Below are 13,472 nucleotides of genomic sequence, written 5' to 3' on the forward strand. Positions count from 1 at the left end.
GTTTATTGGCTTTTGGAGAGAAGTCCGGTGAGATTCTGGACAGGAGAGGAGGCCACAGACACTTGAGTGTGTCCAGGAGCCTGTGGTGTTTCGTGGCGGGTTGCCCTGGTTGGAAGTCATCTTTCACATTGCCTGTGGGTCTTCACTGGCCACGCTGAGTATTCCGTGGACCTGCATGAGCACAGCCCGGGCACGCCTGTGTGGTCACTGGGTCTGTCCTTCTTCTGGAACGTGACGTGAGTGCCCCGTCCATCGCCTTGGGGGCTTTCCATCGAGTTTACATCTGTCTCACGTGTGGCAAGGAGTGACCGTGGTCAGGAGTTGTGCGTTGACCCCCTCAGGCGTCCCCTGTGAGGCGTGGGCTGCAGACCCTCTTGTAGGTGGAGCGCGGTCCTCCTGTGTGATAGCACCTTCGCCCAGACAGCCTTTATAACAGGATCCATCCCAAGCGCTTTGCAAGCAGGAATTGTAATCTTCTACAGCCACGGGTGTGGTGGCACATGCCTGCAATCCCAGGGGCTTGGGAGGCTGAGGCAGGAGGATCAAGAGAGTTCAAAACCAGCCTCAGCAACTTAGCCAGACCCTGTCTCAAAATAAAGAGGGCTGGGGATGTGGCTCAGTGGTTAAGCGCCCCGGGCTCAGTCCCTGGTACCAAACAAACAAACAAACAAAAACCCATAAAGAAACAGAGTAATCCTCCCCAGCATAATATGAGTTGAGTACCCTTCTTCCTGCCATTCCCATTTTAAAGAGAGGAAGCTGAGGCACAGAGCAGTTGAGTATCTGACGGTGGGTCACACAGTGGTGTGGTGCAGCCCAGACTCTTGGCCTGATGCTGTAGCTGCATTTGTCCCTGCGGGAGGTCATAGGAAAGTAGGAGGTGACGGGGACATCATGTGTCCGCGTTGAAGGGGAGGTCACAGCCGTGAGCAGTGACTCACGGTTTCCTTTCTCCTTGGATTTTGTTGTTCCATTTATCAAGTTTAATGTGTCATGGAGGAAACAATACTTTTGAGTTTATGTTTTTAAGGATCCTCGGAATTTTTTTTATTGATGTATAGAAATTACATATTCAGATTAAAAAAAAAAAAAACACACACAGAGAAGCAGCTTAGACCCAAGCGCTAGCTGTGGTGGATTGTCTCCGCGTGGCAGACAAAGCCGTGGTCGCCTTCCCTCTGCAGGTTTCCTGGAGGAGTTTCTCCTCTGGGCTCCTTTGCCTGTCTTTTCTGGACACGGGATTTGCATCCTCTGGAAGTCACTGTTTGCTGTTGCCACATATCCATTGTTTTTTGTTTTGTTTTTGCTTCTTGGTACCAGGGATTGAACCCAGGGGTGCTTTACCATGGAGCCACATCCCCAGCCCTTTTTATTTTTTAGACAGGGTCTTGCTCAATTGCTGAGGCTGGCTTTGAACTTGAGATCCTCCTGCCTCAGCCTCCCAAGCTGCTGGAATTACAGGCGTGGCCACCACGCCTGGCCCGTCCCTTGGTTTTTGGTATACTGTGTTTACCAGACTGTGTAACTGTCAACCTGCATCTCCTTCAATACCCCTAAAGCCCCTTCACGCCACTAGCCATCACTGCTCAGTCCCCTGCCCTCCAGCACCGGCAGCCATACAGATGGGCCTGTTCTGGATATTCATATAAATGCAGCGCAGGCTGGGGTGTGGTTCGCAGTAGAGCACCTGCCTAGCACGTGTAGGAGCCCTGGGCTCATCCCAGCACCACGTACAAACCCAACAAACAGCTTGGTGCGTAATCCTACACGCAATATTTGCTGCTGCTGGCATTACTAATTGTGACATCTTTTAAATATGTTTTCAGAGCCAGGTGCCATGGTGCATGCTTGTAATCCCAGTGACTTGGGAGGCTGAGGCAGGAGGAGCTCAACTTTACGGGCAGCCTCAGCAACTTAGCCCTGCTTCAAAATAAAAAGGGCTGGAGACAGCCAGCATGGTGGCACACTCCTGTAATCCCAGCGACTCAGGAGGCTGGGGCGGGAGGATTGCAAGTTCAGACCCAGCCTCAGCAACCTAGCGAGGCCCTAAGCAATTTAGCAAGGCCCCATCTCTAATAAAAAAATATAAAAAAGGGCTGGGGATGCGACTTGGTGGTTAAATGCCCCTGGTTCAATCCCTAGTATCAAAAAAAGGTCTGGGGATGTGGCTCAGTGGGACTGAGCCCCAATATAAAAAAATAAAAATACATTTTCAGTTGTCATTGTGTTAGAAATGTTTTCCCATCTTTCTACACAAAACTTAATAGGATTTCTTTTTTATTAATAAATTTGTTTGTTGTATGGACACAATACCTTTATTTTGTTTTCATGTGGTGCTGAGGATCGAACCCTTTGCCCCACACTTGCTGGTCAAGCGCTCTGCCACAACCCCAGTCCTCACGAGGAGGAGGAGGAGGATTTGGGATACTGGGGGTCGAACTCAGGAACACTCGACCACTGAGCCACATCCCCAGCTCTTTTTTGTACCTTATTTAGAGACAGGGTCTTCCTGAGTTGCTCAGGGCCTCCCTAAGTTGCTGAGGCTGGCTTGAATTTATAGTCCTCCTGCCTCAGCCTCCCGAGCCGCTGGGATTACAGGCGTGCGCCACCGCCCCAGGCTTAATGGGATTCCTTAGAAGGATGTTGATGTAAGATGAGGTCGGGTCTGGCGCTGTCCCTTAGCTCAGCTGGACTTTGGAGGTGGCACTGGGCACTGGCCTGTGAGGAGGTTGGCGGTGCCACAACCCTCACGCTGCGAGGGCTGAGGGTGTGGTGGGGTGTTCTGGCGACTCTGCCGGGTTCTTGCCAACAGCCTCACGGGCGCGGCTCTCTCCATTCCCGATTTCAAGCTGAGGAAAGTGGCTGGCAGGGGGCCCGAGGTCTGGCGACGACGCCCAGTCCCTGCCGTGTGGGGGCCCGTGAGTGTGTCATGGCCACACGCTCACGTGGCCGCAGGTCCCCACCGACTTGGGGCAACTACGTGGGCCCCGTGATGTCAGCGGCGTCAGCTTTGAAAGCCCTGCACCTTCTGGTGGCTTGCCGCGTCCCTTCGGGGCCGTGGGCGGGCAGTGCCTGGGTCCTGGACCCGAGCCCCGCAGCAGGCGCGTGTGCGCATGGCGCCTCCTTGCCCGGCTCCGCCAGGCGACGAGGAGTCGAGCCTGGATTGAATCCTGGGGTGACACCAAGGGCAAGTCTCGATGTTTGTCAAATATTTTAGGACCTTTAAATGACTTTGTTTTTTCCTCCCCTTTCCTCAGTCTGCTAAAAACCTGAGTCGATGTAAGAAAATCCATTTACATTTCTATGTCATGGAGAGTTAAAGAGTGAACTGTGTGTGCAGGCTGAGTGTTGTTCTGACGTGACTGGGTCTGCTGGGTGTGGTGGCTGCCCCACAGCAGGAGATAATGTCATCCCAGTGACTTGAGAGGCTGAGGCAGGAGGATCACAAGTTTGAGGCCAGCCTCAGCAACTTAGTGAGACCATCTCAAAAAAAAAAAAAAAAAAAAAAAAAAAAAAAAAGTCAGAACTTGGCTCGGTGGTTGAGCACCCATGGGTTTAGTCCCCGGTACAGAAAAACAAAATAAAGACAAGTTCTGTTCTGCCTGTACCAGAGGACTGGCATCCACCTCCTCCCCGGGCCCCTGAGCCCTTCCCTTCCGTAGGGAGTCTACTCCAGCAGGCTCTTTCCTGCCTTTCCAGATTGAATGAATATTTTACCAGGTTGGCCCGACAGTTAGGTTTTGTATAGAATCCAAAATAAAGCAGGGGTGGGGGGCTCCGTACCCACCAGAGCCTCTGCTCGGAACCTCCCGCCACACCGTGAGCCTCGGTGACTGGGCTCATCACCCTCCGCTGCCTGGCTTTGCTTTGCAGCCCCGGGGCCGCCGTGGTGTTTGCAGCAGTGAGCTGGATGTGTTGGTTCGAGCCACGTGAAGTTGCCATTTTGTATGTTAAAAACAAACATTTGAAAAGATTGGCGTGTCGTAGGGTCGAACCTGTGAGGAGGCGGGACTCCAGAGCAGCAGTTGTGGCGGTACTGGGGCCAGGACATCTGCTGTGCGCTACCAGTTCCCGACAGCAGGGAGCCCGCTTCAGGTGCAGCCACCTCCCAGGACAGGCAAGGGCTCAGTGACCACAGGCGTCAGGTGTACCAGGCGAGAGCCTCCCCAGCACGCGCCCAGCGCGGAAGCCGGCTTCCGTTCAGGGCCACGGGCAGCGCCGGTGGGAGGGAGTGCAGGCCCAGCACTGCGGGGGTACCGGGGACGTGCCAAGGTGACGCGGGTTCAGAAGGCAAGCCAGCGACTCCAGGGCAGGGCCGGGCGGGCCAGAGGGTGGGTCCACCTGAGTGCCCAGTTGCTGAGCATGGTGGCCGGGCGGGTCATGCACGCGGTTTCCCGAGCCTGCGTCCAGATCGCTGGGCTCCTGTGTGAGTGCAGGTTCCCACCTGCTCTCGGCCACCTGGGTCGGTACTTCAGGGCACAGCCTGAGCACCACCTGCGGCAGCTCGGGGTGGGAACACGATGGACCTTCTTCCCAGCTCTGCGACGGCCTGCACCACAGTCATCGGGCGACGCTCATCAGGAACGTGCACTCCCGGGCTCAGCCCCGGAGCCTCTGGGGCTGACCCGTGGGGACGGGCTGGACACCACGGCTTTCCAGGCTCCCGGGGAGCTCTCGGCACCCCCAGATGCGAGCGCTGCCGTCATCAGCGAGGAGCTGCTGAGAGAGAAGCCCTCGGTGCGTGCGTGCTTATCGTACTGTGCATTCAAGGTGGCCTGACAAACCGCCGCCAGAGACGCACATCCCCAAACCAGCCCTGAGCAGCAAGCAAGGAGGCCAGAGGGCACGAGGCCGAGCAGAGCAGGGAGGAGCGGGTCAGGAAGGAGAGCTCATCTGGGGGACGCCTGCTGCCGGGTCCGCCTCTCTCCCAGCCCCTGGTCTGTTTCCCGTGGGTCCAGGTCGGGGTTCACTGCCCCTTGCCCGCTTCCCCGAGCCAGGCTGGGCAGGTGCTCCCTCCTTGGCTCCGAGGGCCGAGAGCAGTCGTGACTCCTTCCCGTCTGAGCAGGGGCTGTGCAACTGTCTCGCTCCCTGTTCCCTGGTCTCCGAGCTGCCCTGGTTTTCAGCTGTCCCCAAGTCCCTTTCTCTGCACTGTAGTCAATTCCGAGAATTCCCAGTGGCATTCCCATAAATCCCTGCTTGCCTAGTTGGCTGAGTAGCCTGCTGCTTGTAGCCAGAACCTTCACTAGAGCCAGCACGGGGAACTTCCTTGAGGAGCAGGGTCCCCAAGGGCCCGGAGAGGCTTTGGAGCCCTGCCGCTCAGCGAAGAGAGTGGAATTGGAGGCCATCCCGTCACAGGAAGGGACGTGGGAAGAACGGCCGGCCTCCTGACGCTGAGCAATCTGGAGGGGAGAGGAGGCAGGTGAAGACCAGAGCTGCCAGCCGCGAGCCCGGACTGGCTGGGAGAGGGGGTCTGGGCCCCGCTTCCCCACTCTGCTGTATTGTTGTACAGATTCTTCAGTAAAACCCTCTGATTATTTAGATGATGTTAGAGGACCAGAGGAGGAGGGGCGATTGAGAGAGATCAGACCACTCCTGCTTTGACTGATGGGGAGGGTGACGGGAAGGCGCGGGAGGGTTTGGTGCCCTCCCAGGCTGGCACAGCTGCCAGACGCAGCGTGAGCCTCAGACACAGGAGGATGCTGACAGGATACCCCAGGAGTGGCGAGTCCTGTGGGGCCGATGGGGAGGCCACTTGCTGAAGGTCTGGGCGCAGCAGCCTGGGCTCTGCTTCACGCACTCCGGGTGACGGGCGGGATGGGCGCCAGGGAGAGTGGCAGCCCCTGAGTGATCAGCATCTCCCCAGGCCTTCGCCTCCCTCCATGTCTCATGAGCCACAAACTAGGGGCCACGCAGAAGCAGCCTCTGAACAGCCCTGTGCCTCCTGCTGACCCTTCCTTTGTTCAGATCTAGCGCTCGCCACCCCCAGCCTCCCCCACAGTCTGCTCCATTACAGTCGGAGCTCTGGGCAGACAGAGGCCTCAAGAGCCCAGCTGTGACGTGTGGGGTCGACCGCAGAAGGCCCGGTCTGCCCGAGGCCAGGCCCTGGCTGCCCCTGCCATTTCACGCGGAAGGACCCAGCCTCACTCGAATGATAGGAGCCAGCGGATTTGAGGCACCAGATCCTGTGGGTGGAGCCCACTGAAGTAGCCACTTAAGTTCTTAAAATCAGCGGGGAAATACAGAAAAGATACAGTTACACATTCTGCCTTCTTGGTACCAATGGAGCAGATCCCGTCTTCTGGAGAGCGCCTGGAACTCCGTGGTGTTTCTAAGGAATGTATGTTCGTACGTTTGAGGGTCGAACTTCGGAGTCACCACCCCCAGACTGCCCCCAGCGGACTGCGATACGGATTTGTGCTCAGATCCAGTGCCCAGCGCCCATTCCTCCCCAGCCTCCTCCCAGCCGGCAGAGCGCAGCCGCATCTCTCACAGTCCAGCCGCACTGAAGTTGCTTTCAAAATGCCCACTGCCGCCTCCTGCCTCTCAGCCCCTCCCGCCACACCCACATCCTGGTCTGGCCTTAGCACCCCTTGCTCGGTTACTCCGGCCACCGTCTGGGCCCTCTCACAGACTTGTTTTCAGTCCCGGAGCCAGCAGCAGGACCCCTCATTCCTGCCTCAGGGCCTTTGTACCTGATTCTCTTCACAAGAGAATCATGGGGTTTGCTCCCTTAGTTTCCTCAGGTCTACGCAGACATTATTCCACCAATGAAGTATTCCCTGAACACTCTGAGTCTACAATTGAAACCCCCAGTGCCCTACTACACCCCAGACTCCCACTCTGATCCCAAGAGAAAGATGCAGAGGGTTTCCTGTTGGCAGGGTTCTGCTCCTAGCAGTGCCGAGGTCAGTGGATCTCACAGACGTTGCTGATGGCCAAGCACAGTCTAGTCCCAGCTGCTTGGCAGTCGGAGGCAGGAGGATTACTTGAGCCCAGCCTGGCCAACACAGTGAGACCCCCGTCTCCAAAAAAAGATGGTGCTTAAGTGGCAGGTGTCTTGACCCCGCTGTGGCATTCTCTGTGTGGGTGGCTCCGCACAGGCCAGTGTTTCATCACAGGACCTTAGGCCCTGCCTACCTGGTGCCCCTCAGGAAAACGCTGCAGCTGCCTCACCGTGTTCCCTCTAGAAAAGTAACACCAGGTCAGGCTGTTTTCGCTGGGCAACTTGAATGATTTTAGAACGTATCTTGTGATGTTAACACCCAGAGAGCATGATCATAGTGCATTAGCTCGACCCGGGACGCGGCTGGGCGTCACCTGTGCCTGCAGGTCGGCTCCCAGGTCGGCTCTAGAGCAGGGATCAGCACTGTCCCAGGAAGAGCCAGGCTGGGGCTGCTCTAGGCCCTGTAGACCACCAGGTCTTTCGCCACCCTGTAAACCTGCAGAAACTGCCGTGGTAGCAGCCGGAGGCCTGACCCAAACAGGACAGCGGTGACCCAACGTAACGCTTTTTATGGAGACTGAAGTTCGACTTCAATAGAAAGTTCTCTCATGTTCTAAAATACTGTATAAAAGGGTAAAAACCATTCTTAGCACTCAGGCCATTTAAATACAGGGACAGGATGAATTTGGCCCAGAAACCGCAGCGTGCAGAGCCCTGCTCCAGGACCAGCGTCCTCTGGAACTTGCCAGGAAGGGGGTGCTGTGCATCTGTCCCCTCCCGACGTGGCTGGCTGGCACCTGCAATGCGGCAGGTGTGGCCGAGGAACTGAAGACTCAACGTTATTTCAGTGTGAATTTTAGCTTTACTGTGAACGGCCCCGTGCGGCTGGCGGCTGCCCCCTCAGGCAGGGCGAGTCTGCGGGGGTCTCCTGCACAGCAGGGAGCGTGGACGGAGGTGCCGTTGTCATGCTGTTCCCGGGCAGCAAAGCCCTGGGACTGCAGCGGGATCAGGATGGAGGCCGCTTGCTCTGTGGCGTCAGCCGTGTGCCAGCAGGTTTTGCCCTGTAGGCGTGGCCGCCAGGCAGCAGTGGTGGCCGCCCGCCGGGTGAGGGAGTCCTAGAGGTGCAAGGCTGTGCGGAAGCAGGTCAGTAAGTTGGCAGGCAACGGGCACTGTTATTAAAACTAGAAACAGGAAGACGGCGGCGTTTGTTTAGGGCAGTCCGAGGTGACTGGAAAGGAAGGGGGCTCGGCGTGCTCCCTGTGAGAGGAGCAGGCAGGGCTGCTGCGAGGCCCGGGCTGCAGGGGCTGGAGGCCGCCCATCTCCGGGTCGCGGGAGGCCAGCGGGGTCGATGTTGGCCTGGCAAAACCCAGGGCTGGTTCTGTTTGGCCCCAGCCAGTGGGGCAGCCGGTCCAGGGCAGAGGGTTCTTGGTCGCCTTGGCTGGGTGCTTAGATGAGAAGACCTTGCTGTTGATGAGAACAAATGTCGGTTTCATTAAGCCCGATGATGAGGGGGACGTTACCGGAACCCAGCTCAGAGGACCAGCTTGAAAATGAAAACACGTAGGTGTATTTGCTGATCGTCATCACGGTGTCATTAGAAGGAAATCCTGAAGACCCGGGTGTTAGGCAAGCTCGCTTCCCGCTGTAGCTCCTGGTAAGTGGGCTCAGCCTGAGGCCTGTTGCCGAGGACGGGACGGGTCAGCCGAGCAGTGCCAGCATCTGGCACAGAGCCTGTTGAAAACCGTGTGTCGAGCTTTCTGTGTGACGTGTGCATCTTTGACTTTATTTCCTTATTGTTCCGTCTTCACTCTTTCCTGAATTACTGACATGGGTTTATCTTTTCTCCCTTTAGAGAGTTTTGAGGTGACAGTCACCAAAGAAGGTGATCAAGGGTTCTTTGTCTCCCTCTTATGATATTAACCCACTAACTTTGTTTTTAAAATTGGGAATCAGCCCTTAAACAGAAGCAACTGTCATGCTCCTTTGCCCCTTTATTCTCCTACTCTGTTGCTATTTTAAAATGTATTGATGGAAATTGTGCGTAGCCAGACCCTTGGCTAGAAATATCTGGAAATCAGACATCCATTTGAACCACACAGACAGCACCGTGCATTCTTTTTTTTAAACTCAACCTGGGACTTGCTTCGTGACAATTCTCTATTTGTTGGAACCGTGGAGGGGTCCAGTCTCACTTTTGTGTGACATGTTTCGTGGAGTTCCATACACGTGTCAGAACGTCCCCGCGTGTTCTCCCACCGCCCGCGTGGTGACACGCCCTCGAGCTCCGTGTGGAGCCTCCTAGACAGCGTCGCTGTGGCTGGTCCCCGGCCGGGTCTCTCTTCAGGGTTAGTAGGATAAGGGAACCCAGCCGAGCCCCCGGGACGGAAGCCGGTGACAGCCGTTGAAATGGATGCCTGAGAGTTGGTATTTCTACCTCTCCAGCGGCTTGTTGTGATTCCCTGATTTTAGCCAGGCTCATTGCACAGGAAGACTTGGTTCTTGTGATTTTTCTTCTTGACAGAATCTCTGTAATTACGGCGCTGGTCCTATATCTCACGCTTCCTGCTCTCCCAACACTTAACGGCCTTTATTCTCTCTCTGGTCCAAATCCAAAGAGCCGCCGCCTCGGGTGGCCATGAGCCCTGGCGCTCAGGCCTGGGCTCTCGCTACAGAGACCCTCAGTGCTCCTGTGGAATGCCTGTCTGTCTCTCCTCTCTTGTGTTCCTGCATGAATGGATGCAAAGTAAACAAGTTGCTTGGAAAGCCAGACTGCTTTTTTTTTTTCTTTTTACTAAAGCCCCAGAACTCACCCGTGTCACGGCACAGTGCCCCGCTTTGTCCACGGACCCTCCAAACCCCCTGGCTGCGGAGTTGTTGTTTATTTTCTCCGGGGAGGTTGGCGTGTGCCGGAGGCTCCGTGGCAGCCTCTCTAACCTGCTCTGCTTTGACTCCCCAGGTGAGATTTGTGGCTTTAAAATTCACGGGCAGAATGTCCCCTTTGATGCAGTAGTAGTGGATAAATCCACGGGCGAGGGGGTAATCCGCTCGAAAGAGAAGCTGGACTGTGAGCTGCAGAAGGACTACACGTTCTCCATCCAGGCCTACGACTGCGGGAAGGGCCCCGACGGCACCGGCGTGAAGAAGTCTCACAAGTAAGCGGGCCGAGGCGCCAGGGAGGCTGCAGGCTTGCCCGCGCTGGGGCTTAGGCAGAGGCCACTTCCAGGTCTGCGCGCGTCCAGGTGGTCGGGGGCAGGGCTGCATAGCCTGCAGCTCCTGGCGAGAGCCCAGCGCGTAGAGGGCTTCAGAAGTCAACGAATGAGTCCTTTTGCCCCCACGGATGCTCTGCTAGAAACGAGGCTGGGCTGGGGGCGGCTCAGTGGCGGAGCGCCCCGGTTCAGTCCTCAGTACCACAGAAAGCGGGGGATAGGTATGCTTTGGGTAAAAAACAGAACAAAACCCCAAAACCCAGCTTTCCCCCCTCTGTCCAGAGCAACTGTCCACATTCAGGTGAACGACGTGAACGAGTACGCGCCTGTGTTCAAGGAGAAGTCCTACAAGGCCACGGCCACGGAGGGGAAGCAGCTCGACAGCCTCCTTAGGGTGGAGGCCGTGGACGCAGACTGCTCCCCGCAGTTCAGCCAGATCTGCAGCTACGAGATTGTCACCCCCGACGTGCCGTTCACCGTGGACAAGGACGGTGAGCGTGGGGCTGCCCCAGCGGGGCCCCTGCCTGGTGGCTTCTGCTCCCACAGCCTGTCCCCCGTGCATGCAGTCACAGCCTGGCTGCGCCTCACCCTCCAGTCTTACTGTCCCCGCGACCTTGGTCCCAGGCCTTCTGTAAATGCTGCGGGTGGATCTCGGGTGTGTTGGAGGCGGGGCGGGGCAGGCCGTGGCTCCGCGGCTCAGGCCCAAGCGTCTTCCCGCTGGCCTCGGTGGCTTGGCGAGCTTGCGTCCTGCTTCAGGCGAGGGTGCGACAGGGCGAGGATGGTTCTCTCTCACTGTTGTCTTTCCTCCCTGCCAGGTTATATAAAGAACACGGAGAAGCTCAGCCACAGCAAGGAGCGGCAGTACAAGCTGACGGTCACCGCCTACGACTGTGGGAAGAGAAGGGCCGCGGAGGACGCGCTGGTGAAGATCAGCATCAAGCCCAGCTGCACGCCCGGGTGGCAAGGTGAGTGGCCCTCCTTCCCCGCCCACACCTGCTCTGGAAATCTGGGTCCACAGGAACCTAAGTGTGCGTGTCCCTTCCTCCCGTCTCTGCCGGGCCGCCCAGGCTGGAGCGACCGGGTGGAGTATGAGCCTGGCACGGGCGCTTTGGCCGTGTTCCCCAACATCCACCTGGAGACCTGTGCCGCGCCCGTCGCCTCCGTGCAGGCCACCGTGGAGCTGGAGACCAGCCACATCGGCAAGGGCTGCGACCGCGACACCTACTCCGAGAAGTCCCTTCACCAGCTCTGTGGTAAGGAGACCCACGTCCCTGAGCTGTCCCTCCCCAGGGAGAGTGAGAGGCCTCAGCTGGAACCGCGTGGGTCCTGTGTGAGCAGTGAGGAAGGGGACAGACGAGCTTCCCGAATGGCTTTTGCTGGCTTGCCGGATGATTTTCATCCTGGGTGGGCTCCAGGGAGTGTATAGGCCCCCAGACATCTCTTCAGGATGCTAGGTGTGTGTGCCTTGAAGAAGGTAATGCATGCTATGTCACCCAAATGAGAGTGACACAGGAACGAGTGGCCTCAGTGGCTCGTGTCCCAGCCTCTCAGGAAGCTGAGACTAAAGGATCCCCTGAGTCCCCGAATTCAAGGCCAGCCTGAGCAACAGAGTAGATGCTAGTCTCAAAACAAGAACACCAGGTGTAGTGGTGACCCCAGGGACTCGGGAGGCTGAGGCCGGAGGATGGCAGATTCCAGGCCAGCCTGGGCAACTTGGGCCCTGTTTCAAAACAAGCAAACAAAAAACAACAGAAAGGCAAAACCAAGTATCACAATTGTTAAGTGACAAGTAAGTGGAAGGAGAAAACTACAATGTGCCAGCCTCCCCATGCGGAGGACACCAGGGTGTCATGACTCTAAGCCCAAATGTCCACAGTCACAGACTCACGTAGATGTGGACTGAGAAGCTGGGAAGGTCTTACTCTTTAAACTCCATGTACCAGTGTAGTGTCCGGAACTTACAGCCTTTGTCCTAATGCCACTGTTTCTTAAAGTATTGAATGAACATCTTCTTAGCAGAACAGCTGAAATGCCAAATAGGAAGAATTCAGTGTTTAAGTTCTGGCACACATTTTACCACGTACCAGGTACTTCCCTGCGGTTTTACCCACGTCTCCCCAATAGGCCTGCTGAGTAGGTGGCATTGACTGTGTTTTCACAGAGGAATTAATTGAGACCAAGGGAGGTTGAGTAGCTTGTTCAATGACACATTTTAGGAAGTGGCAGGGCTGGGATTTGGATTGAGATCTCTGGTTACTCGAAAGACTAGGTCAGTCTGGCCAAGACACATGGCATCAAGGACCAAGCAACCAAGAGAGCTTGAAAAACCTTTTTCAGAGCACAAATTAAGAAGAAAATTTGGGGGCTGGGGAAAGTCACAGTGGCAGAGTACATGCTTAGCTTGTGTGATGTCCTGGGCTCCATTCCCAGCGCCAAAAGAAAAGGAAGAAAAAAACAGCCTGACCTTGGCAATATCTACCAACAGCCGTAAAATCGTTTCCTATTCTTTGACTTGGAAATTCCATTTCTGGAATTTATCCTTGGAGCATAATCATGGGGCCACACAGATGCTCATCTAGGAGAGGCTGGTAATGGAAGGAATTGGAAACAGCCTCGGTGGCCCCAGGGAGATGGGTTAAGTGAGGGAGCCTACCTGTGCAGAGAAGTGCCATGCAGATGTTTAAAATCAGGCTGTAGGAGAAGCCGAAGGGGCTGTGTGCGGGTGTGCCGTGTGCTCGGCAGGACTCGTTCTTAGGACTCGTTGCTCGTGTGTACATTCATAAGGAGGACTCGATACTCAGATGGTGTGTAGACCTGGCTGGGATTATTAAAAATGCCATTTTAATCTCCCCTTTCTTAAAAAACCATACCTACTATTTATTTTTGTTTTTTAAAAAGTCCTTCCTTTTTGAAGAAAAATAAACTAGAACTAGTAAGTTGTCTAACAGCCGATGAGACCTGAATTGATGGTCCTGTGGTTTCAGGGGCTGCTGCTGGTACTGCCGAGCTGCTCCCCGCCCCCAGCAGCTCCATGAACTGGACCATGGGCCTCCCCACCGACAACGGCCACGACAGCGACCAGGTGTTTGAGTTCAACGGCACCCAGGCGGTCCGGGTCCCCGACGGCCTTGTTTCTCTCAGCCCCAGAGAGCCCTTCACCATCTCGGTGTGGATGAGGCATGGGCCTTTCGGCAGGAGGAAGGAAACGATCCTGTGCAGTTCCGACAAAGCAGGTAGTTGCTTTTCTGAAGACGCTGCTGCTCTCCAGGTCCGGGGGGTGGCCTCTGGAGGCAGGTAGATGTCTGTCCTTCCCAGTGTGTTGG

General features: G+C 56.1%; 1 protein-coding gene across 4 annotated transcripts in view; it reads left to right on the forward strand.

Annotated features, from left to right (window-relative positions):
- Positions 1-13,472, forward strand: part of Clstn1 (calsyntenin 1) — a 60,558-nt gene that overhangs the window by 34,736 nt on the left and 12,350 nt on the right. For 2 of the 4 annotated variants that reach the window (XM_047523297.1, XM_047523287.1), the window contains exons 3-8: positions 8,796-8,825; positions 9,900-10,095; positions 10,432-10,640; positions 10,965-11,114; positions 11,217-11,402; positions 13,134-13,382. In XM_047523297.1, coding sequence (XP_047379253.1) covers positions 8,796-8,825; positions 9,900-10,095; positions 10,432-10,640; positions 10,965-11,114; positions 11,217-11,402; positions 13,134-13,382 — 1,020 coding nt within the window. The remainder of the gene's footprint in view (positions 1-8,795; positions 8,826-9,899; positions 10,096-10,431; positions 10,641-10,964; positions 11,115-11,216; positions 11,403-13,133; positions 13,383-13,472) is intronic. The other 2 variants (XM_047523281.1, XM_047523293.1) reach the window with 1 other exon arrangement.

The sequence above is a fragment of the Sciurus carolinensis genome, chromosome 1 (genome assembly GCF_902686445.1).
Source record: "Sciurus carolinensis chromosome 1, mSciCar1.2, whole genome shotgun sequence".
Taxonomy (NCBI): domain Eukaryota; kingdom Metazoa; phylum Chordata; class Mammalia; order Rodentia; family Sciuridae; genus Sciurus; species Sciurus carolinensis.